Here is a 27,027-nt window from a genome sequence, read left to right on the forward strand (position 1 = left end):
TAAGTCATACAGAAATTCTTCCAATCATGTTAATAATCACACACTGAAACATAGAAGAAAAAAGAATGCTACAATACCTGAAGGGAAAAAAACCCAACAGAGATGGTTTTAATGTTTAGTGAAAGCAAAGTATGTGCTAGAAAGCTAAGGTTTTGGGTGGGAGGAGGAGGACTGAGTATGATCAGTATTCATAAAAGTAAAAAACAGCAAGTAACTATAGGGTTTTTTTCTTTTAAGTACGGTTAACAACCTTTAGTAGCTGACTTCAGGAACTTAACCCAGTACACTTTCACAGGTTGGAAAAAATTTATCGGTGATTTAACCAGTGTCAGTACTTGAAAGTTACGGTGATATATCATCTACATCGGTACAGCATCAATATTTGTTTTCTGCCTGAAGCTCATGTAGGTACAGAAGGCTCGTTTACATGGCTCGGGTACCTTCACTACATTTACGTTGTCCAGGAACTCCAGCAAACCTTCAGAGTGAATGACAGCAAGATTCCTGCAACAATCAAGCTATGCTAACTGACAACCATGATTTTCAAAAAAGTCATCTAGCCTCATTAAGCAAAAGAGACCAATGCACAAAAGGGTTAAGCTCTTCTGTATGAAGCTCATATTTCCAAGGCATATCTGAGTATCTAAACTCTGGAGCACCAGCGAAATGAAGTGGTAATGGCAATCAAATATGTGTAGCTATTTCAGCAGATGACATTTTATTTTAGTGTATTTATCTTGTCTTTCCATTCAGTCTTGGGACTGCCAGTGAATTAGGCCTATAGTATTTAAAATTCAGACCTATAAGAAAGCCCATGAGACATGCAATGCAAATATAGTTAATTAAATGGCAGAAAGTGCCTGATGTGTTGCATACATACATGAAACTAACGTCATGTCTTGCCCCACCCCCCGTCTGACTAATATAGCAGACGAGGACAAGGAAGACATTTGTCCCTTCAGCACAGAGTTCTGCATCACTTTCATTTTTGCAGTCTCAGCCCTAAGGCCCTAGTATGGATTAGACTACCAGCCTGGAAGTCTGAAGGCCACTAATACACATAGGAATGGGAGGATTTTGAGCATCCTCAAAGGGGAGCTGTAAGAGAACGCAAACATAGCAAAATTTACTTTTTAAAATAGCATTAAGAAAAATAATTAGAAAAAAAAATCCAAACAAAAGTAACACGATAAATGTAACAACTTTTTCTTGCTTAACACTATGAACAACTGGACTCCGTCAGGACAATCACCTCCACCTTCAATGGAAGCTGTATAATTACATCTGCCCAGAGTTTTTTGTGTGCTCCTTAGCCTGATATGCAAACTTCACAGGGCTAAATGAGCTCAATCCACCTTCACAGGAGGTTTCAAGCAGCTCTGCTGCATTCAGTTACTAGGCAAGAAAACATTAACTGGTAAGGGTTGCCTCACAGCATTTTTGGGGACAGGTGAGATTACGGCTTATTCCCCAGGCTCCAGGTAGCACCATGCACAAAGAGCACCTTTGGTGGGCAGCTGCAGAGCTGACCCCTCCCTTGCGAACAAAGCAGTTGCGACTGAGGCCCTGCTATTTTCTGGTGAGCCTCAGGTCCTGGAAGAGAGCCTGGGGCCAACGACAGCTGTTGGAAATTACTGCAGCCCTCAGGCTTCCTTAATTTATACCAGGGATCAGCCTCGTGGATGACAGCCCAGGACTGGGTGTGCACAAGGACTTCGTTGCACACGTCTTGCCTTGCACTAAGATCGCCTTAATTACAAGGGAGGATTAGGGTCTTCATCTATCCCAACAGTTTTGCAGAAGAACAATTCGTTGTAAGACTATGCAATGCTAATGCAGAATACACGTAACAATCTGTGAACAGTGGGATGCCACTACCCTCTGTTGCATTAATTTTGTAACATTTGTATGGCTTCAGGCTATTAGTTTTACTACAAGAAAAGAGAAAAAAAAAAAAGCATTCTGATTAAAAAGAAGAATGTGTGCCTTACCCTATTTCCTGCTACATAATATTATACTCATTGAAGGGAAACCTTGTAAAAAGAAGAGTATTTAGTGTTTCATCAACAGCTTGTTCTGCTACATATACAGAAAGAAAAAAAAACCACCAACAAAAAACAACAAACAACCCCAACCAACAACAAAACCAACACCAGTTTCTGGAACTACTGATACTTATTTGATCCTTATGTCACAAATCATAAACAGCATCCAAAAATTACAGAGAACTTTAACTTGTAACTTGCCTTTAATCTTCAATTTAAAGTATATCCTTAATGTTTCTGCAAGGAATGTGGACTGCATGCTCTCAAAAAATATTGGGAGCTTGTCTGTATGTTTAAAGTTGTGGAATAAAAAGATTTATTTCCTCCCCAGCCCAAATGCATTACTTGAAGCTGCACATCATTCATTGCTTTCTGCTCTTACAGTTGAACTTAGCTTTAGCTGTTCGTTACATGAAATCTGTCCCCACCCTGTGGTGATTTTGATACAGAGTGAACTCAACCTGTGACAAAGATTTAGTATTTCTATAAACTGAATTCTATAAGAAGACTGTCTTTTGTTTAGGACCTAACCCCCTCATTGCTAAATACAGCATCAGCTCGTGGTAAAAACGATTTTGCATTCTGCTTGACAGCTCAGTGCTCCTGAGCTCTGCCTGACCTGTGCTGGGAAAGCAGAGCAGCACCCCCCAGGTGTGCAGTGTGGAGATGTTTCTACCAGCAAGCCCAGGACGGACATTTTAAAGTCCACTTTTCACAGGTTGTTGCACAAATAAAAGACACATGAGGGGTTAATCTTGGGCCCAATACATAGTCAGCATCCTGTCTACTACCTGTGACCCGTGATGTGTTCTGTGCTGTTGGAGAAGACAGAACCTCTGTGACAATATCCCCCTCGTGGCAGCACAGTTAGGTACTGATAATCTAAATATTCTGTAGTATGTTGGCACCCAAATTAGAGTATCTAATTTCAGCCACTCAGAACAAAAACGGTTAGTAGAAAATGGAAGAGTTGCAAGGGACTGCTATAAGGATGTTTGGAGCAAAGAGATATCTGGTGAGATAAGAGGAATCCAGCTTGTTCAGCTGTTCCTTTCCAGCTGTCCATGAGCAAGGACTGTCCAGCTTTCCAGCAGCCCAGGAGGAGAACACCACCATGGACAACTGGCAAAATACTGACACCAGAAGAAATGTAAACAAATTAGCTATAGATGTACATACTGGCCACAGATGAACAAAGATTTGCATCGTCAGTTCCAGGACAGTTTCTCTGAGTTGGTATAGGCAAAATAACCAAATACTGTTGAAACCCAGTTTGGATGATACACTAACACCATTTTATATTATTAAATTATATTTAAAAGCAAGCAATTAAACTCCATGACATAGAGACCCTTATCAGTGTTCAGATACAGTGTTTCTCAGCATTAAAGTGCAAATATTTGTTCTTAAAATTTGACTTGAATTATAGCAGTATTTCTTTGCTGGTCTCAAAATGCCCTGGGTATCCACCTTCTTAGTAATGTGAATAATCACTTTATTCAAAGTGTCATTTTCATAGTTTTATTTCATCTTTATTTTATTAAGTCAGAAGCAGATAGACGTGATGTGACCTGGAAAACAGATGTGTTCTTTGAAACCCACCCATAAGCTGCGATGTCCAGGGAAAAAACCAACAAACCAAACCAAACAAAAAAACCCAAACACCCCCCCCCCCCAAAAAAAAAAATAAATCAGCTCACTAAATCTCCACAGGTGATTTTCAGCTAATGGCAGGTATATTGTTTTGGTACGTTCTGTGTTCCTGACCCAACCACAGCTACAGAGTTACCAGTGTCATAGCAATGGGTTGGGTCTGTTGGTGAAAACTGCCCTGACCTTAACGGAGAGTAAACTTGCATTTGCTCAGGCTTCTTACTGTCTGAACTACTACTCCCTAAGCAACACTCAAAGGAGATAACATTAATGATATATTAAATAATTAAATACTAAATAAAAGGCCCATATCACATCTTGTTTTGGATCACCTTCAGGTTTCCTTAAACTCTATTACGACATACCCATTCCCCACTGTGACTTGAGTTGGAAACCACGTTATGCAGGAATGGATTTCAAGTATTACATATAACTGTATTTAAAAATAATACCTCATCCTGTACATCTTTTTCCTGAAGTCTCCTTATAGCACATACAGGAAGGTGTACAGCAGAGCAAAATGTGCCAAAAGTGGTCTGTCTGCCCTTGAAGAGGTCTGGGGGTCCCAACCTCTACTGACTATATATCTAGCACAAATAGTCTCTTTTCCCACTTCAGTTTATGCAGCAGTAATAAAGAATTACGAGCTATTTACTATGTGACCTATGCCTCAGAAATTAGAGTGTATGGATTGTATAACCATTCAATAGAAGCTGTTAAAGTTATTGCTCCAAGCATCTGCATCAGAAGCAAAATTTGAAATATAAGGTTTATTATATGTGCTGCATTGTAAGGAAAAATCAGTTTTTCAACACATAATGTCTCACTTTTTTTTTTTTTTTTTTAGCTGTGTTTGCTATTATTACTATTGCTATTGTGAGGGTTGAAGATTGTTTCTAGACAAATTCTTCAAAAAACCTCAGGTCACAGGACATCCTTAAATACTTTAAAAAAATATCAAAGGACTACTTGAAAACTTCACTGTAATATTAAAAAATTAACCACTATAAAAAATCTAAAATATGGCACAGTTCAGCTGTTTTTCTCTTTAAGCAAAGTAGCAGCACAGTGAATTCAAATACAGGTTCTCATGTGTTCTTTTAGGGTATTATAAAAAGTAGTACTTTGCTATCCTTGCACTTGCAGCAGTCTTTTTCTTTAAACAACTTCTGCTTTATGCTTTGAAAAAAACTTGTATTTGGTTTATACTACAATGTAAAATTAGTGTTCTTCCATCCATTCTGCTGTTTTAAAAGAAAGAAAAAAGAGCAGACAGCAACATCTCAACTATAGTACTCTAGTTATGCAACATTACATTTTCTATATCCTGTAAAATTAATTGAATAATTATACACAAAGCCACCCCTTATCCTCTTGCAAGTGATGACTTCACTAACCATCTCAAGGTTCTCATTCTCTGCTGTAAAGAAATGGGAAAGTGAAGAAATCCATCCTGCAAAAAGCCACACAAATGTGCAATGCAATGCAAACCTTAGCAGTCAAAAGACAGTTTCCAAGTTATGAACTAAGAACATTAATATCTACAAACATGTCTCACCTTGAATCATTTCATTCTCACATATTTCAGTACCAAACTTAAGTCAACAATACGAAGCAATTCTAAAACCTTAACTGTTGTACATACCTTCACTCAAGCAGCCACATCTACTTCATAACCTCACTATCGTATTTGTGACTTAGAGTGTCTGCTCAGTTTTCACTCTGATGTCTTTCTAGTTTTAGCCTGGATGTCTTGCCATAAACAAGTCCTTGACAAAATAAATCCCATTATAGAACTATCTAAAACATTCAAACCTGATAGTAAAAATAAAGAAATAACTATTGAAAGGATGGTTTTATATCTTCAGATATAGCTAGGGGCAAAGGGTGTTCATCAGAATTTTGTAAAAAAAATCTGGATAGCTGCCTGTTGCTTGGATGAAAAACATTCACTGCATACTTGTTCCTCCCACAGACCCCAAGGATGCAAACGGGTACTATGTATATTGTATCATTTTCAACTGCATTCTAACCGAGAGATATGAATAAAATGCTGTTCATTACACAAAGGAAGAAAGAAGAGGGGGAAGGGGATGGATTAGTTACACAACTCAGAAAGCTGAGTTTTTACATTATTCTCTCTGAGAATAAAGCCTTAAGAGGCATATTTTACTGGAAAATACTGTCAGGGTGAGAGATAACAGAAGGACCCAAGGAACAAAGTTTGTTTCCATAATGGAAGTTCATATTTAAAGGAGGCAATAAAAGATGAACACTGAATTCAAATTCCTGCAAAATTTCATTACATTTGACTTGACTTCCAATCCTTTATTGAAACTTATATATACCCTAGGTAGGGTTCTGAAGGAATAGACATATGTAATACTCTGATGCAAATATAATATTCTGATTCTTCTTCATTAGAGGCTAGAATGCAAAGTCCCTTGAAAATTATGGCAGCCTTCCTTTGGGTTGAGTAGACCTAAATATGGGCCAAGATTATAGGCATCCAATATGGATTCATTTTCACTTCAGAAAAACCACCTAGTGATATTTCCATCAAAGAGAGATAAAATATAATTACAACATCTTGAAAGTTTTCAGTTCTGAACTTTAATCCCAACATAATCACAAGTCCTGATTCAGAGCTGTATCTCGACAGGTCTTCCTTACCAAGTCTCAATATTCACTCACTACTTTGACCCTTGTGGATGGGTTCTTTTGGTGATTTTCCCCCCGACCTCTTGTATGTTATACAGAGTGAGCTTAGTAACTTTTAATCACTTACCTTTTTCATTTCCATTTGCATATTGTGGAGGCTTGGTTTTGTCAATGCTGTTAAAGCTCTGGCTTCTCCGATTTAAATTAGAAGCTCCCTGGACTTTGGTACTGCTGCCTGCAGCCGGCACCCTTGAGGGTCCTGGAAGCCTGGAATGGTATAATCAGAAATCCGATCATTTTATGTAATTCAACATATAGAGGAGGCAGTATGAAAATATCAGACCAGAATTTAAAACAACTTCAAACAATGATTTCAGGTAAGCAACAATGAACAAGAGGATTCAAATTAGTTAGACTCCACAAATGAAGATAAAAGCATATCCTTACGCACACAGAAGGGAAAAAAGATGCTTTGTAGAGTCACAAGACATGTAAGAAGATGCTTTGCATTTGCCATTAACATTGCTAAAACAGATTCACCCTAACAAACCATTAAAGTGCAATGCAATGTCAACTTTTATTTAAATCTGTCACTTTTGAAGAGGAAATGTTACAGAAATTGATTAGAAAGCACAATACATAGTTGAGAAATATTTTGTATCCTGTACTCTAGCAAATTTCACAGCTGTGTTTAGCATAGAAGCTGGCTTTTTAGTTACCATCTTTGGTTATTTTTCAGAGGGCTATTGGCTAAAACATTTCCACCTTGTTATTTTAAATGAAAAATACTGAAAATTCCTATTTTAGTTATATGCTATAGATGCACATATATCTTTTAGATAGAAGCATATAATATAGACTATACAGTTCATTTGTTAGTATTTGCTGCCACCATCTGAACCTTACTTTATGGCCATGCTGCGGAAAAATATGTAGACTGTTGCCCTGGTGTGTGTAAGCCTACATCTTTTTTCTGTCTGACTGTTCTCTGATGTAAGATTCTTTAATACATGCTTACGCCAAACTTTCTGCAGCATCTTTGTGGGCACCCCCAATCCTTTCCAGTTTTGTTATCTGATAGACAAAATTAAATGCTCGAATCAGCAAGAGGCTTTTGCCATAGGAGAATAATCTCTCTCTTCTGTTTCTCACTTGTTGGAATGATATGATGATTTTAATAGTGGTAATATAAATTATACCAGAGGTATCAAATTCTGTTAGTTTCATACGTTACAAAAGAGCAGCATCAGAAGGGAGAAAAAAAATCATGTCATAAAGAATTACTAAATTTTAGATTTCTTCCAAACTTTTTTTTTTTTTAAATATACTGGTATAACAGAAATGTTCAAATCATTTTATTTTCATTAGCAAACATATGTAAACAGCTCCATGTTCTCTTCCTTTACCAATTTAAGCCTCAGAGAGCTAATCCATTAGTTATTTTTATGGCTCATTCTGGCCGCCAGCCTGCCCTGCTAGTCTCTGTGCCGAGCCCAGAGCAGACTGTCTCTGCTCTACAGCTGTATGCATGGTAACCTTTACAGTGACCCATGAATTCGAGTGATCTTCTGTTCCCTGAAGAATGCACTAAAACAAACTTAAAAATCCATTTGCTCTTTCTCATTACCCTAATTTGACAGGCAGTAAGAGCCCTGAGATAGTTTGTCAAAGGTAATGAAAAAGGCAATGAGAAGGCATGTGCAACACTGGAAACTCATCTGTTCTGTTAAAATATAAAATAGTCCTGCATATATTCTGCATGCCAGAATTCAAGAACTTGCCACAGTAAGCACATTATACATGAGGTCATTTGCTCTACACACTTTCCAGTTTACCTCACTTGCTGTCTTTATTAATTGAATTCAGGTGTCAAATTACTCTTGCAGAATCGTGTTAAGCAGCTAAGGAAATGCAAAGAGGAAAATAACAAATAAGGGACAAGTCACATACCTCTGAAAAGGCTTCGGAAACACTGCCACAGATTTAAAGTATTAGACAATAAGACTGTTAACCCCAACATGTTCAATGTGGACAAGACAGGAGCATCAGCAATAAGGAAAACGGAAGACCTATAAATGCAGGTGCAAAGCAACTGGACCGTGGTATAGCTCATTCCAAGCTATCACCAGCAACTCAGATTGTTAGTGCGCTATACTGCAAAATGCAATCTCCATTGTAAATTATGCAATTTAGAGTTCATTGTTCTCACAATGAACTGTACAGCAAAGGTATAATTAACAAACACATTAATTATACACACACACACACACCCCCCCAAAAAAAAAAAAAAAAAAAAAAAAGAAGCTAGAAACAAGAGTAAGATTTTAGACCTCAGTTTCTTCTTCAATCTGGCTTGTAGATTTTAGTGCTCATGGAAATGATAAAGTAAAAGTACTGATGCAATCTGAAACAGGTCAGCTCCTACACACAGTTCTGTCAAATTCACTGTCAAAACAAAGCACGTCATTAGCGGGGACTGTGTGCAGGCTACTTTTGATGGAGCAGAAGTCTTGGAAATGGTTCCTTTTTTCTGCTTCATTTTGCTCCTGCCTGTGGCTTCTTGGCTCTGTGAACTCAGCCTTTCACGTGTGTCTACGATACACAAAAAACATCTAGTGGAAATTGGGACAGACTCCCAAACTTCTTTTCATTCACGACTGAAGTAAGGATTTGAGCCAGAGAGTAAGAGCACTAAAATCACCAACTAATCCTCCACATCCAAAATTTTACATGCAGGATACAAAGATGCAGGATACATAACAACCAGAAATATTGCTAATATACAGTATGAATCAGGTCCTTCCAGTCCATACAAGGCTTTTCCGTGGCAAAGCTCATTGTTGCAAAGCTTGCACGCATAACATAAATACACATTGTTTAATGCCTGCTTATGTCCAAAGGATAAAATATCAATGGGCATATACTTGCTTGATTATCACTAACAAGCAATAAATTAGAGACATTTAACTGACCTAGAAGTCTTTTTTTGACTGGTTGCAATTCCACTGTGATTAGACTGAGTTGCATATCTGGCTGTGAGACTGTATGAGAAGAAACAGAGAAATTGAATTAAAGAATTTCTTTGAACATGTATAGAAAGAACACACTTACCAGCAAACTATGAGTTAATGAATGCAAATTGAACACGGATAGAAAACACAAATTAACTGGCAAAAATATGATATAATGCAAACATGCAGATTTTTATGAGAGATGCAATGAACAGAATATGAAATAATGATTATTGTCGTAACCTGTCTCATTTGCTAGAAATTATCTTAGGAATAGACAATGCAGGCAAAATTCCACAATGACTGAATTACTGAAGTCTAGCTGAATTCACACAGAGTGCACCTCAAAACTTTGTGCCTTTTTTTTTCATCAACAAAAAGTATTAAGTATGAATATACAGCTACTAGTTTCTCCAGCAACCTGACTGGGTTCATGGTCTGGCAGTTAGGAATTATTTGCTATACCAGATCCAACATGGACTCAGAAAAACTCCTGCTAAAGAAAGGTGACCCTCCTGACAGTAGTGCTATACAGAGTAAGCATCCCATTATAATTTTCATTACTGTTACAGCAGCACAGGTCATGCATATGATGCATTACCCAGGCAACGAATCAGAGGCTTCATTAGGAAAGCCCTGACGTGCTTAGGCTCACTGTTAAATTCGATAGGATAATGCACCTTCATCTATTAAGGCATCCGAGTCACATTTCTACAACAGAAGACATACTGTACGACAGGCCTAAAAGCTATATGTTCCTTCTGATACCCAACAATGTGTCATTATTAAACAGCAAATTTATGCCTCTAGTCTTTTAGACATTTGCACAGGGGATGTATCAAATGCATGGCCAAGGTATGGCCTCCTGCCGGGTAATTTCAGTTACTATAAACAGGTGCATCCTTTGGGATCCACATAGTCTGAGCATATAGACAAGTGCCTAAGCCAGGTGCAATCACAACATTAAATTCCTTGCATTATTAAGGAAGCAACAGAGAACTGAGTAAGCAGAAACTGATAGTCACATATTGCTTTTGTATCTTACAGTTGTGCATATTCCAGCAATTCTTCTGAGTAGCAGCAGAAACCACAGTGCTCCAGGCCCTGCTTTATAGACTGACAGCACTTACAAGAAGCACCTGGTAGTATTGAGTCTACCAGAAAAGTGTTAAGCAATTTCTGCTAGTCCACTGAAGCAGAGAGCCTGAGTACAGAGCAGATGGGAGGAGTCCTCAAGGGGGAAAGGTCTAACCATACTGGCACAGCAGTCCTGAAGAGGGGCAGTGGCAGAGGGGAAAGCACAAACCAAGGGACAATGTGAGCCTTGAAGGGGATGTGTGATTATTGTTCCCTTACCAAATTAAGCCCCAATAAAGGATTCAGCATTGCCTCTATGCCTGCCAATTACAAATGGCACATGTGCACACAATGAATTTATAAAAAGGAGAGTACTTCAGCCTTAAGAGGGCAGAAAGGAATTATTCAATATATAAAAGCAGCATTCAGTTCTCTGACATATATCTTCACAGTAATGCTGACAAAGTGGGTTTTTTTCATAGGAACATAACTTTTGTGGGAATTATAATAGACTACATTAGTACCATAATAATTACAGTTTATGTATTTTTATCTATCTAGTAATTACTATATTGTATTTTATTTCACTTACAGCTATCTTAATAACTGCTGGAGTTAAGATGCAAATGTGACATAGGTGGTTTTGCTGAAATTGCTAAATTTGTGACTGCCGTAACAATCCATGTTTTGATGAGATCTTCCACTTGTATTTTTTTCAACATATTTAAAATGAAGGAATCTAGAAATGGTTGGCTGGTTATCTGCATTGACTAAACTAAGAAGTTTGTGAGAAAAATGGTATATCAGACAAAACCTTAGTGCACTTATGTTGTAAAAGGTAAAATGATACACAGTACAATCAACACAGACAGTGAGCTGAAAAACAGAGTGAATAGGATGCATTGCCATAGCGTACCATAGGGTTTCTACCTCAAACACAATTCTGAAGCAACTGGAAAGATCAAACAACTTAATCTCCATGATGTTGCCAAGTTGTTGAAAAGCTAGCTCACTGACAGATTGTACCTTTTTTTCGCTTTTTTTCTTTTTAATAGCAAAAAATACATGAAACACCTATCTGGAAAAGCTTGCTAGAGTGCTTTCCTTCTATGCCTGTAATTGGGACTCCATCCACTAGCAAATTCATGAAACATCAGCCTATAGACTGCTTTCAAACTTTCCAGACAGGCTTGAAAGGCATTTATGGATGTGTCATCATCACTAAAGCAACATTTCCACTGTAACCAAGTAAATTTGTTTTCCAAAGTAATGTGACAAATGAAAGGGAAAAAGATAATTTTAACAGCTCATAAACCAGGTGCATCAAGTCCCTAACAATTTTGGGTTTTCCTTCTCAATTAGCACTGGATGTGCTGGACCCATTAAAGCTTTGCACGGATGCCTGTTCCCTAAGTGTTGACCCCACTATTATAGATGTGAACTGCAATACAGATGCAGACTACACTTTAGTCTAGCAACTCTTCTAAATGTATAAATCAATATTTACCTGCTGCCCTCTATCTTACCAGATAATTGCCTGTGGGTAGTATTTTGCAATCAGGAAAATAAACCTGTTTTGCTTAAAACAGATAATTTTTTATGCTTACAGATCCACACAAAGATATAATAAATATGTGCCTGTAATAAAACAGCAAATGCATGTTAACAAACCAGACAGTAAAAGTTTAATGCTACAGCATTTAGGACAAGGAAGGATTTATTTGTCAGAGGGCTGGAAAGAGGAATTTTGAAAGCCTCTGGTTTTTAGCTGTCTGCTTCCAAGACCCTTTCCACTGCCATAATACTCCTACCAGCAGTCTTTCCCATCATGGTCACAGCTTCAGTTCCTCAAAGGAGCCATAGCAGTCACCTGCAAAGCCCAGCCACAGCGCATTGGTAGGAAGGGGACATACAAACTACAGGGGGACTAATCTTGACAACAGAGCCTGCAGGAAACTCCACTGCTCCTGGAGCTGCAACCTACCATTGGCAATTGCGGCACTGGACCTGGCCCAGGACCAGACATCATGCTTAGCTCTCCTCTTTCACCTAATGCATAGGGGAAGAGACGGCAGATGCTCCTGGTTAAGCAAACCCCAGTAAGATGTAAAAACAGGTAAGATGGCATATATGCATCTGATCCCAAATCTATAGGAATCACCTAGACTCTGCAAACTGGCTTCCAGGTAGAAATCAAGCCTCATTATTTTCCCTTGCAAAGCAGGGAAACACTAGTCAACACAACAGATATGAAACAGTGATGGTGGATAATTTCTATTGCTGGTCCCTTGGTTAAATGCTGTGAGAGAATGGAATAAACATCCTGAGACCACCCAGAAAAGCAGTTCTGCAGAGAGGCAGTTAGGGTAATATTGAGAAGGAAGGTACAGAGACATTAGAGATTCTACTGACCCTGAGGTGCTGATGGGCAACACCACAGCTGTACTACAGACATGCTGGTTGCAGGAACCAGGACCCTGCGCTATGTGACGTGGCTATGCAGCATGGTCAGTTGCATTGGGGAGCTAAGCACTGTGCTCCACCAAGACAGAGAACTGATGGAGGGCATGCAATTGCAGGCAGGATAAAAGGGTAAAGAAATGGTCCTGAGGTGTAGGGAAACCTAGGAAGCAAATCTAAGCTACCATACTGAAAGTTCTTAAATGCCCTCCCACTGAAAGTGAAATATTCAACTGAAATGGACAAATAAGAACAAAGAAGAAGAGTGAAGGCAAATGACTGCTTGACACTGGACTAAACTTGCCAAAAAGTGTGTCTTGCTGCTATACAAATAGCATAGTATGTCAGGAAAGAAGCAGCTCCTTGAAAGTGTGTGTGCCACCTAAAACTGAAGGATGGAACTCCTACAAACCTGGATACAGAGCATGAATCAAGCTGAAAATATTTTAAACTCTTTCTTCAAAAAGTAACCCATCCAGCATCACCCTGAATATCATCTACTTTTTATTAACAGTCTTTCAAAAGATTAGAAGGATCATGTTACATCATACTGTCATTTTCCTGTAATGTTAAGAGTCACATGATGGTTCTAAAATGCCAGCTATGTGATCTGTTAAAATTAGACAAAAGGCAAAGGGATTCTTAGTATGTAATGTAATTCTACCTTACTGGCATACTTGAACTTTAATATGCTGTTGATCTTATAAAATGCATTTATATCACTAAGGTAACTCCACTCTAGAATCGTTCAAGACTTTTCTATTAGTATGATCCACTCATTAAAAAAATGTTTAAAAAGAATGCATTTTCAATGTAAAAAATTCCCCAGAAGGTCTTGATTGTCCTGTACACATTTTTTTTCTTTTTTTTTTTTTTTAAACAAGCTCCCTGGTTGTATAATACTCATCAGCTTGCCTGGCAAAAAGTGCAAGAGATAATATTCTGAGGTTCACCTGACTCCAAATCCCAAGTGCGCCTGGAGAGATACCACAGGAAATGGAAGTTTCCAGTCTCACCATACCAAAAAGTCTAGAGAGGTAAAACATCCCTCATTCTTTTACATGGACAGCCAAGAAACACTGAAGAAAAAAATCAAAAAACTTGAATTTTTCCACAAACAATATTTTTCAGACAATTCTCTGGCCTTTTTAGCCCAGTCTTGGTGAATTAATATATGTTTACATCTATGTATCTATCTACATATTTTTTTAAAAAAATGTTATTTATGTAAATGTAAATGTTCTATATGTAGGTGTACTTTGTAGGTATATTTTATAGATGTGTACTTTATATATATATATATATATAACACAGAATCACACATTTATTTTTGCATTCACAAGAGGAAATGTCTATGGCTTAGGCAGTTCTAGCTCATACCATGTCATCTGTTTTATATTAGGTGGGCATTTCTCCTTTCTGCTCTTTGAAATTCTGGCATCTTATACAAGTCTGTCTTCAACTGATTCAGGCTTCTAGGTATAAGTAATGTTGTGTTTTTAATATTTTCCTTTTGTTCACAGCTCATAAACCAAAACACAGATAGCCCAGTGTTGCATCAACACTTATATTCTTGCAGAACACGGTGACTTGTAATAAGAACGATCCTCCACCACAGCGAGCATACCTTTCCCACCCCCATCCCAGTATTTGTAGTATAGGTATTATGTGGAGTTTAATGAAAGAATATATGGATCACAACATAAAAGAAACAAATAAGATATCAAGTAAAAAATGTACTACTTATCTAATCTGAGTAACCTGACCTGTAGCTCACCTAAAATAATGCAGTCTTTTAAAAACTACTAAATTTTCTAAACAAATTGGCCAAGTGGACAGCAGCACGACTAGGCCCTTAGGGACCAATCATACCCTTTTACGACCTTATCTCCATACCATTTATGATCTTGCACTATGACAAAATTATAGTAAATGATCTGTATGTAATGTATGCCACTATTCTTGTTCACAGTTTCACAGAATAAGACTGTAAATTTTATTTCTTTTTTCCTAGGGGGAATGAAAAAGGGGATACCAGAAAGCCTGAGGTTGTCACCTCTTCAAATTTACACTCATTGTCTCTTGAACCTTTTCATAGATTTCCAGAAAATCCACAGGCATGAACATCTTAAAGGATGGCTGCGATTGCTATAAACCTGCATCAAACAACTGCCACGTAGTTAAACCTGTTTTTATTGAAGTAATTAAAGTACATTTTTGACTATTTTGTGTGGTCTCCCCATTATCTCTAAAATAGTAAAAAGCTATGCAATATAAAGAAATTACAAGATTCTACCAATATTTCAGCTATGATCCCATAAGCATTTTCAAAAAAGCAAACCAAAACACAAATACATATATACACATAAATATATGTATATAGTGTTTTTCCTAAGCTGCTAATTTATGTTGTGTAATAATGGTGAATTTAAAATATAAAAAAGCTAATTTTTTCATTTCTGTTTTAATCCATTTTTCTTAGGCAATAATTGTCATAAATAGCACCACCTATGCTTCTTTGGAAGTGTACAGAGTCGTGATTTTTTTTTTTTTTTTTTTGGTAAATGAAGAGAGAAAGTAATCTGCATAGTAGCTGCAAAATGTTACGTTTTTTCAAAAACTGCACTACAACAATATGTAGTGTATCATATTTGTTGCACAGTCTTTGAAAATACTAAGAGATAAAAGTTGACACAGAGGACTGACAGCAGCAAAGAAAGTAGCAGTAAAAACATAAAACTATGACTTAAATGAATGCAAGAATACAAGGAAAAGACTGAGTCACACCTTTCTATCAAGGAATTAAGGAATAAATAGGAATAAGGAGGAAAGAACTTTTTTCTTCAGAATAGGTAAGAAAATTAATCACAGAACGAAAGAAAGAAGACTGCAATAATGCACTATGGCTCCCATTGCACTTTACCTTTATTTAAATTTTATTTGCCCTATACACAAAATTATACTCAAGCTCAAATGTTTGCAAGACATTAGATTTAAATAGGTGGCAGGCCTTGGAAAGGAAAAAATACATGTACAATGTTGCATACGATCTCATTCTCAGAGAATGAGAAGTATTAATGAATCTCTATGGTGAGTGAGGCTGGAGCAGCAAAGAATGTCTGAAGGGAAAATAACTACATTATAAAGCTTCTATTCCTTCAACAGGTAATATACAAAAAGTTGGATTCAAATGTTACAAGGATGAATGGAACATTTCCCATTAAATTCTCCATGATCTCGATTAGCAGCAGTGAAAATTATGGCCAAAGTGCATCAAAACTGAAATATAAAAAGTAATGATTGGCAAGGGAGGCAAGTGCCAGACAATGAGAATATCTGAAATGCATAGAATGAGAATCATCACTAAACAGAATTAAAACACTCTTTTGAAAACTGTGAGAACAGACAGCATGAAAGGATGACAGTCACATTTTGAAATGCAAACAGAACAAGAGGCAGAGAAAGAAGTATCAGTCTTGAGCAGATCCAGAGGTAATTTATGAACAGGAGAAATCAGCGTAACTATGTCACAGGTATGTTCCAGAAAATGTTCAGACAACCATTAAGTACTTTGCAAAGAGGTAGAACTGTAGAAGATACTGAATGACACACAAGGGCAGGTACCAACCCACAAAGGACAAGTTTTTCAGGATACAGCCCACAGAATTATGTCAGAAGGTAAAAGATACAAGCAGTTTCTGAGAAGTTCACAGTGAAATGGTTAAATAGGAGATGAAAACATTAAAAAAAAAAAAAAAGTAAAAGCTATTGAGAGGCTATAAAATACTTTATAATTTATTTTTTTATATTTTCTATCTATTATGTGCTATATTATATCTATAGAAAAGACCACTTTAGAAACTGAAAATCTGCTTTGAATCCCCTTTTCCCCTCGTACTTTAAGCTTAAGAAATATTAGGTATCTTCTTATCTTAGAGAGGATGGGCTATAGGGAAGGAACATGTGACAAATGCATTTTTGCTATTGCATTATTCTGCCTTTTCTGTGTGAAGTTTATCAGAAAGGTTAGTAATTTGCAATCATCAAAAAGTAACCCTTTTGTGTATGGTAATTTTTAAGTCTCTCAAATGAAACAGAAGCATGTATTATGAAACTTCAAATAATGCTAATGCATTTTTTTCAGACTGCTTCAAACCACAGCCAGTAAGGTGAATTTTAGGGGGAAAAAATTGCTAGTGAAACTGTGGCAGTAATAATGTATAATTAATATGTAAGAGGCTATGATGGTGTACTTTTTACAATGTTCTGTCAATATACCATAGATGTAGCCTAGAAAACTCCTGAAACTGCAGTAATTCCCAGCATGTAATGGCAGTTATACCAAATGTGTAAATTAATTTCATAGCTATATGATGCAAACAAATAGCATGTGCAAGAGCCCCTTTTCCTGATGACCTATATAGTGCTTATCACAGGAACAAAACTCCTCTATTTTTCTGTAGTTCATCATTATTAAATATCATTTATTTACTTAGGTACACAATTAACTGATTTAATTGGTACACAGAGATACTATATTCTTTAGTTACTTGGACTTCAGGGCAACAAAGGTGAAGATGAAATAACATCCTTCCTGAAGTTCCTTTCATTGGGAACCACTGAGGACTGTAATGATTACATCTTTGAGGAGCAGAAAGAAATGGGGCCACAGCTGATTTTCAAGATGGAAAGATAGCTCAGTTAAAGTAAAATTAAATCCCTAAGGTCCATTTGAAGGTCAGCTGCTGCAGGTCCTGGTGCAATCACATTAAGCAATTCATTCTGTGTTACCTCCCAGATGCATAAAAATACATCCGATTAGATTAATAGCAGCTTGTTCCCTTTGACACGTAGTAGAAAACAAAGAACAGAAAGAATAAATAAAGCTTTTCCTTATTTTTCTTTCTTTTTTTTTTTTTTTTTGCAGTCGTTAGATAACAATTCTAGAGTGGGAAAAGCGGGAACTACCTACTTGTTTCCCTTCACTAAAACCAAGTGACTAGCAATTGCAAGAGCTAAGGACAGCAAAGCAACTTGGTTCATCATTTTCACAGAATCACAGAACGGTCAGGGTTGGAAGGGACCTCCGGAGATCATCTAGCCCAACCCCCTGCTAAAGCAGGTTCACCTACAGCAGGTTGCACAGAACAGCATTCAGGCGGGTTTTGAATGTCTCCCGAGAAGGAGACTCCACAGCCTCTCCGGGCAGCCTGTTCCAGTGCTCCGTCACCCTCAGGGTAAAGAATTTCTTCCTCATATTCAGATGGAACTTTCTGTGGTGCGGTTTGTGCCCGTTGCCCCTTGTCCTGTCGCTGGGCTCCACTGAAAAGAGCCTGGCCCCATTGTCCCGACACTCACCCTTAAGATATTTGCATACATTGATAAGGTCCCCTCTCAGTCTTCTCTTCTCCAGGCTAAAGAGGCCCAGCTCTCTGCCTTTCCTCGTAAGGGAGATGCTACAGCCCCCTCATCATCTCTGTAGCCCTCCGCTCGACCCTCTCCAGTAGTTCCCTGTCTCTCTTGAACTGGGGAGCCCAGAACTGGACACAGCACTCCAGATCAGCCTCACCAGGGCACAGCAGAGGGGGATCTCCTCTGGTGTATCAGCCACTCCTTCCAGTATAAATATGACAGCAAACTCGCTGAGGGTACACTCCGTCCCTTCATCCAGAGGTCACTGATGAGCAAGTTGAACAGGACTGGACCCAGTACCAACCCCAGGGGCACACCGCTGGCTACAGGCCTGCAGCTGGACTCTGCCACTGATCACAACTCTGAGCTCTGCCCTTCAGCCAGTTCTCGATCCACCTCACTGTCCACCCATATTTCTTGCCTTTCCATTAAACAAGTAAGACACATGACTATGTACACATACCATTTTTTAACCTATGTCAGTGTAGTGTACTTGGTGTAGACTGTTAAGTTTATAATTTAAACCTTGAGAACACTGAAACAAAGGCCTTTTTCTAAACTGAGAGTGGTGTAACCAAGATTGGCATACAGATTGCCATTACTCTAGCATGGATCTATTTAAAATCATAATCATAACCATTACACTTGCATTACTGTATTTCACACAATTTCCAATACACTTATTTTCCCCTAGTCCTTCTGAGCAGGAGGCAACATGAAACCCAGTTCCTTGCAGACATGCAACTGACTGTAGAAATCAGCTACCTAACTTTGTTTATATGCCTAGGAAAACCAGGGTGCTCTTTTAATATAACAAATTTAACAAAATCCATCTGGACCTCAAACTGTGTTCATCATTCCTGTACGTGATAAAATAGTTTGTCCGTCTTGGGGAATTTTGCTGACAGTTTACTGAAACCAGTTACTGCCTAATCCATAAATGAGACAGAACCTCTTTCATCCACATGTGTTTTCTTTTAGTATCTGGGTGGTTGAAAGATCATCACTGTAGAAAGTTTAGATATATTGCTGTGATAATGGAATCCACTAGCAAAGCAAAGCATAAAAATATAATGTAACCATTGTTGTCATCTATCTGTACTGACACATATAAATAAGGCCACCAGCACTGTATTTTTTTAACTAAATCTCAAAGCTGCAACAAAGTCACAAGAGTGAAGTGCCTACCTCAGATATTGCAGTATTCAATTCCCTCAGTTATACAAGAATATAGGAAATTTTAGGACAAAAAGAAATCAGAAATCACATATAAAACCATTCTCTCCCTTAGGTTACCATTTATTATTTACTGCAGATTTTTCCACTAATCATCTAAATTATGTTAAGAGTTTTTATACTTAGTGGTATGAAATTATAATCTTCCATAAATTCAGCATATTCTTCACAATGAAATTCCACTCACCATAAATCAACTTACTTCCTTCTTTTTATGTTTAATGTGAAATGTTGCTGTCGGCCCTAGCATTAGATAGGCCAATGATACTCTTTCACATGCAGAATATTACTCTCTGTGTGCACAATTTTCACAATTCTGAGCTTGGTGATGAACAGATTACATGGGATCAGGAATGTTAAAGTATCGCCTCACTGACTAATAATTTTAGATAACTGTGTTAGAGCCTGACGTAGAAAATTCATTATCCTCTTATGCCAACCTTACACTAAGGGAAGAAAGGCTTCTCCAGAAATCAGTTTAATGACATTCCTGATCTGTGTTGTCTCCTGTAGAACACAGTGATTACCTAGTCATCCAAGGACAACTAGCCTCCTGAACTAGTCTTCAGAATTCCATATTTCTGCACAAACCTAATCCTGTCAGTCTCATGATACTCTGGTTATGACCTTCCCTTGGGGCTTCTATTTGTTTACTCTATCAAAACAGCCTGCTATGAAAGCTGTGGAATCCTAATATTGCTTTTTGTGCCTGTTTCAGCTTCTGTTCACAAAGGGCCCAAACACCCTTTCATTGAAGTTGATATTGAAGTAGGTTTACTTGGGTGGCATGCAGAATTGGCTCAGACCCAGTAATGATCACAGACATTGATCATTACGGAGGACATCAAAACCTGGAAATCAGGATGAGAGTACCATCATTATCGTCATCATCATGAGGACCACTCTCTCTAACTAGGAGAGTGAGACACTAGCCCTGTACATACAAGGACAAAACTTCTTTGGCCTTCAGCAGGGCCTGAATGCTACCACTTCTCCACCCTGACCATCTTCTGTGTGACTTGTTATAGGTACTTCTCTCTGCCATGTACAATCCATATTTTTCTCTGAAACAGTGGAGAACATCACTTTCATATTTGTTTAATAAAGTAAACACAACGGCTTTTTACTCCCTAGGAAATCAAGTTGAAATTGAGCAATATGCTTACTACACCTTAGGTGGAAGCAACAAATAAGATAACATTTTCCAATGGAATAATCTAACTTAAAGTAACTATGATTATTAAGACATCATTTCAAAGACTTAAATTACAACATGAAATATGTTTGCTAACTGAATATTTTTAAAAAGTACGAAGTCTATAAAAAGCATCCACCTTTTTCAGTGTATATGTTTTGATTTTGCTTACATGTCTGTACATATATAATCATGTATATATTAAATGCACTTCAATGTATAAAGTGCTTCAAAAAGACAGCTTTATTTCTCAGGTGTATAACACAGTAGAAATATGTGAGTCTTCAAGTAAAATAAAACACCAATAGGTATAAGAAGAAAACATTTGCAATACCCTTGAAAATTTACTCAAATTAGGTTTGCCATTACTTAGATTACTTACATTAGTTTTGCCATTACCAAACAAAGAAGAATGTGCCATTCAGGTGTTCACTACTATATTAATTATCTGGCTTCTGCCCTAATAATAAGATAATTTTTGTTGCTCCTCTCACCCCAAAAACCTGGAAGAACTATTACTAAGTAACAAAGGACCACAGACCAAATTAATGAAATACTGTTATGTGTATTTGCCAAATAATTTTTCCAAAATATACACAATAAGTAATTTGTTGCCTTAAGTTTTTCACATGCCAGCCCTTTTCACAGTATAAAATGTTAGAAAACAGAACTTATTAAGAATTTTTAAAAGCATATTCAGAACTGCACAGGCTAATAAAGTGAGGCATAGCTGCACAATAAATCTGTAATAACAAATTGCCTTAAATATTAACATCCACTATGAAAGGATAAAATAGCTTGGTTTATTACTACTACTTTAGGGAAAAAAAAAAAAAAGTAAAGTTACTCTATTATTGATAGTAGTGAGTTTATTGAGTTAATAATTCCACATAAAGAATGTGAGATTATTACATACCTTAGACTTTATCACTTTTTAATACTCATTGTTCAATGAAAGGGGAAGGTTTAAGTGTCTGTATGAAAATACTTTTTTCCAAAAATACTTCAAGGTCTCAAGTGTCCCATGGAGCAGCCACATAAGTTCCTTAGGACTTTCTAAATCATAAGCGCCTGCCTTGTAAATCAATTAGTCATGTTGGTTCCTTCTGTAATTAATGCTGAGAAATAGTTGTCATGAAAGTGATCATATCATTCAAATCAGTCTTGGGAGTCACTAAGATACCTGTCCACATTTCAGACAGCAAAAGGCAGGCAAGATGAATCACATCAAAGGCATCTTTTTTTTAAAAAAAATTTCATATTTTGGCTTCTTTCTAAACAGAAGCTTTTATTACTCATTAACAGTTTAAAACTAAAAAGCTGTTTGGGAAATAATTTTGAATTATTTTCCAAAATACTTGTTTTGATGGGAAAAAAAGAATTAAATTAAATTAAATGACTGTTCTGTAAAGAAGGGTTGCTAAGTCCACCACAGAGAGTTCATATTAATGTATACTCGTATCTGCCCATCTACTTGTGGAAAACCTATTCTTCAAATGTAGTCTTTTTTCTTAGAAGGGGACATATAATTTTATGCTAATTTCCTAATATTACTTTGAACTAGTGAAAAATGAAAAAGGCAATTAGTATTTTAAAAAATAATATATATTTCTGGGTTTTCTTCTAAGTCTCGGAGCTCCTTATTCTTCTGGCAGCTCAGAATACTAGACATATTTGTAGCAGAAGACAGAAATCTTTCATGCAGAAGAAAGCTTTTAGAAGTAGGGACCTTTCTTCATCCTGAAAGGCTTTACTGAAAAATGTATGGATAGGGAAATTCTTATTCTCTCAGGCACTACCAGAGTTTATGGTGACACACTGAACTTCTGTGTATGTGAAAGCAAACAAAAAATCTTGCTATCAGTTTAACAGATAAGAAGTAAGAAAGATGGTATCAATCTCAGTGTAGTATTTTTTAACATCGAAACATTTTGCAGATGAAATATAGCTATGAATAAAAATTTAATCAAAATCAAAATTATTTTAAACTCCTGGCATTAAAGTAGAAGGTCTAAAGCATGCTGAGGGAAATAGAAATTTTGTAAAACCAGCCTCAGATGTCACTTTATGAAAGCATGAATGTTGGGGCTCTGGACTTGGAATGACTGCCTTTCCTCATAATGAAGTATATTTCAACATAGTAAAGTAGAAGAGAAGAAAAAGGCATGGAAGGACCATGAGATCTTGGGGAATTATAATGAAAAGAAAGCCTTATAAAAAATGCATCCCCTCTTTGCCTATCATTCCTCAATCCTGAGCAGACAAAGTAGTGTGCTGTCACTGTCTTCCAAATAGTAAACAACTGCTTTGCTCCAAGCTTTTTTTGACAAACAGAATTCCTTGCAATAATGTTGATATATAAAGGAACACTGTAACTATTTGGTTATTAAAAATTCACCATGGTTAAATAAGAAAAGCAGGAAATGTTTCTGTTCTTTTACTAAATTATAAACACAAAACAATAATGAAAGGTATTTACATGAAGCTGGCTAAGCCTTTAATTCCACTGATTAAAGCAGTGAACACTTGTAGACCTACATTCATAGGAAAACCAATTCATTTCTGAACAACAATATGTTATTGCCTCTTATGAAGTATTAAATTTCTTTCAGAAAGCAGAAATTAAACTTCAGAAAATGTTGAGAGTGGTCAGATTCTTCTAGGATCACACCATAATTCCAGACTACATGTTAATAGTAAACTTGACAGAGAAAGCATTCAAAGACATAAATTTTCAGTAGCAGAGAGAAAAAAAAAAAGTGTTTCACATTGTAATGCCCAAGGCAAACACAAGTGTATCTTAATTTTTTTATCAGAGTAACTAAAATGCCATCAGCAACATTTTCCTATAAATATATTTTTACATTTCTAGTTTCAAGACAAAGATTTCCATCAAGCTGAAGTGTGAAAAGTTTTCTCAGCTGAAGAAGAAATATGTTTACTATAAACATGAAAGTGTAATTTAGATATGAATAAACTCAAGAACCAAAATTTCATTACTCAGTCTAATACCTTTAATTCATCCTAGATCATTGACTTATCACACTGTAGACATACAATTGCTCAGTAAGTATCCAAAAATTTTTAAACAAGCAAATAATAAATCAAACCAGTACCAAACCCAAGAAAGCAATAAATAGAACTCTTCATTAAGAACTGCACTTTACATGGTACATAGTGATTTATTTTTTTTTTTAACTTACCCAATGAAGTATATGTTGCTAATACTCTTTCCATTTAAATGCATATCTCTGTTTAAAACTGATTCTTTTGTCATGGCCAGTAAGCAGCTACCTTCCCAAAATATGTTTTCAGCTTCAGTCTGAAAGCTATGTAATTCTGCAATTAAGGATTCTACTGAGTACTTTGCTTTCCTAAAACGAAATCATAAACTGACCACTTAAAAGAAACAACTAGATTAAGACCATTTCTTCTCCCTTTCAAAAAACATTCAGATAGAATTAGGCACTCAAAACCAGAATGTTTGGGGTTGAAAAGAGTTTATAACAAATGAAATTATTAATTTTGCCTTTTCCCCATGTATTTTGCTAATCAATTGAAGTTGCTCATTTAGATGTAGAACCGGGTATGTAAGGAAAACATTGAAATAACCAGTATACTAACCTTATGGTATGCTAATTGTCTCATTATGTGAAGGACAGCAGAATCAATAATAAAGTGAAAGAAAGCCTTGAAAGTAATGAAAATCTGAACTAAATTTAATTGGGAATGTTCTCTGCTCTCACTCTATCTTTACACCGAAGTTTAATACAAAACAAACACTTAAGATACTGTTTTCCTACATCCATTGCAAATAAAAAAAGAAAAAGCCAGACTTTTAAAGTGACCTATTTTTTCACATAATTTCACCTTTTTTAAATAGCAAAATAAAAAGCTTTTATACCTGAGAAAATTAACTTTTTAACCTACCTCGACTGCATATCTTGGTGTGTTTTGGACTGGCTGATTTCAGCTGGAGGTGAAGGGACTTGCTGTTGTAGCTCCACCAAAGACTGGTAGTACTGTTGCTGATGATGTTGCTGCTGTTTGTACCGAGACAAACTGAAAAATAGCCCTAAAATGGCTTTCAAATTTCCATTCCTTATTTCTATTAAAAAAAAAAAGAAGTGAAAATACTCAGTTTTGTAACAGTTTTGTACTAAAACATCTCTGTACATACCTACAGCTATACATACTTATGTCTCGTATCTTCATTTATCTCTAATATCAGGGATATTAGGTATCGCTGATACTTTATTGTGTTATAATCTTTGCTTATTTATGTGTCACTGTTGCAATAAACATCAAAATAAGGTTCTCATGATTAGTCACAAGTACTTGGTCATAAAGAAGAGTAAACCAAACCCCAAATAATATACATACTCTGAAATGAATACTCCTTCCTCAAAGCAGCACAAATATTCTCAGTAAGCAGAGTTATTCAGAAAAATCTGAATTCCTTCTGGCCTTAGGTACACACCCTTTCTACCTTATGGTTTTAAATTACTCGTCTTGCTTTCTGGGCAAATTCTGTGCACATTGGAAATAAACAATGACTTCTAGAAGAATCAGAAAGTGGAGATGGTAACACTTTTGTAGGTGAGCACACCCATTGACATGAATTTGCTAGGAACATGAGAGGAGATTAATGGAAAATACTTATTAAAAATGGTGACCATAAAGTTCATTATTACATCTTTGAACTTTTGGACTACACAGTATTTTAGCTTTCTATTTTACACTGCTATTACTGATTAATGAAGACTTCAAAACTACAGCTTTCACATGAGGCTAAAATAGCTACCCATATGAAATTCTGGTGAGCCACAGTAGCATCATCATGTCTCCCATTCCTTTCTTAGTTTTTCCCCAGCCTGAGATGAAGTTCTTAAAAGGATAATGTTATTCTTTTGTCATAAAGGATGTCTGTGTCAAAAAGTAAGCCTCAGGAGGCTTTAATGAAATTATCTGCAGCACTTCAGTCTGTTCATAACCTCATTATAATTTTCTTTGGCACTGAACTTCTGGTGAAAGGTTTTCATTAGGCCTATAGCCTTATAACCTAAAATGCAACACTGCAATCTTTCTGCCTCCTCTGCAAATCTTAATACTGAGTTGTGTGTGCTACACAGCTTGCTTGGGTAATTTTTAAAGCAGAATTTGAAAACAATGACTGTCATATTCATGTCTTTAAAACCATACTAATTTTCTTTCAATAGGATTAAGCAAAATGTTAGTACATACATGAACAGGCCAGCAAACATGGCAGCCTTTATGCTCTCAACCTGTTCTTCAAAAGCAAACACAATCCTGAACTTCGCAAAATGAAAATTTAAGTATCCATACTTTCTCATCTCCCCATGAAGATGCTGAAGGATCTTTGATTCCCCATGAGACCTTCAGAGATATGCAGAACTTTCTTAGAATTAGAAGTCTTTTTAGGCAGCAATGACTTTTGCAGTCATGGTTTCAAGGAAGATTATTATCAAGGAACAAGGAAACTTGTATTTAAAATTATCTTTAAAAAACAACAACAACAAAACCACAAAATTATCCATCTTTATGTTGCTGTGATTCTAAAAATATTTCTGTACTTTATGCCAGTTTTTTATTGTTATGATTTTGCATAATTTACTATTCAGAAAAAGAACCCTTTGTTTGTTAAACCCCACTCATTTTTTTATCTTAGAAATTCACTCTTTCTGTGTTAAAATATATTTTTTACTATTTCTAAAGAAGAATATTATCAGTTTTGAACTTCTTTTTCTTTTCTACTTCTAAAAGAGTTAAAGTTGGAAGATTTCTCTTAAACTGAAAGAAAATCCAGAAACTTCAAATCTGTACAAAACACATGCAGGGAAGAGAAGGGGAGCATTCTTCTTTGTAGCAACTGGCTTATTATGTATCATTTGGGTTCTCCAGTAGAGATTTTGCAGTCAACATTTGACAATTACTTCTGTTTGAGACCTCCTTGCTCATGTCAAAATGGGGTGGAAAACTTGTGAAATCTTCAAACATTCATAAGCTCATGGTTTACTATTTCAGAAAATTTCTGATCATTAATAAAAGACTTAGTAGTAACAAGGCACATTTACCAAAGGCTGTTACAAGAAGCAGATTTACACTTTCTAAACTGAACTGATTTTAAACATAAATATGCTGGCAAAATGTTATGAAGGTAACTTGACTATTTCATGATAAAAAGTCTGGTTTTCTCAATTTCTTCTCCTTGAAAGAAATCATAATATTTAGATTTTACATGCTAAAAATGGTATAT

General features: G+C 36.4%; 1 protein-coding gene across 7 annotated transcripts in view; it reads right to left on the reverse strand.

The window, feature by feature from the left end:
• NAV3 (neuron navigator 3) overlaps positions 1-27,027 on the reverse strand; it is a 414,503-nt gene that overhangs the window by 137,618 nt on the left and 249,858 nt on the right. For 6 of the 7 annotated variants that reach the window (XM_056340408.1, XM_056340405.1, XM_056340404.1 and 3 more), the window contains exons 5-7: positions 24,681-24,858; positions 9,332-9,400; positions 6,487-6,626 (exon numbers count right to left, since the gene is read on the reverse strand). In XM_056340408.1, the coding sequence (XP_056196383.1) occupies positions 6,487-6,626; positions 9,332-9,400; positions 24,681-24,858 (387 nt within the window). The remainder of the gene's footprint in view (positions 1-6,486; positions 6,627-9,331; positions 9,401-24,680; positions 24,859-27,027) is intronic. The other variant, XM_056340406.1, reaches the window with a different exon arrangement.

Source organism: Falco biarmicus, chromosome 5 (genome assembly GCF_023638135.1).
Source record: "Falco biarmicus isolate bFalBia1 chromosome 5, bFalBia1.pri, whole genome shotgun sequence".
NCBI classification, from domain to species: domain Eukaryota; kingdom Metazoa; phylum Chordata; class Aves; order Falconiformes; family Falconidae; genus Falco; species Falco biarmicus.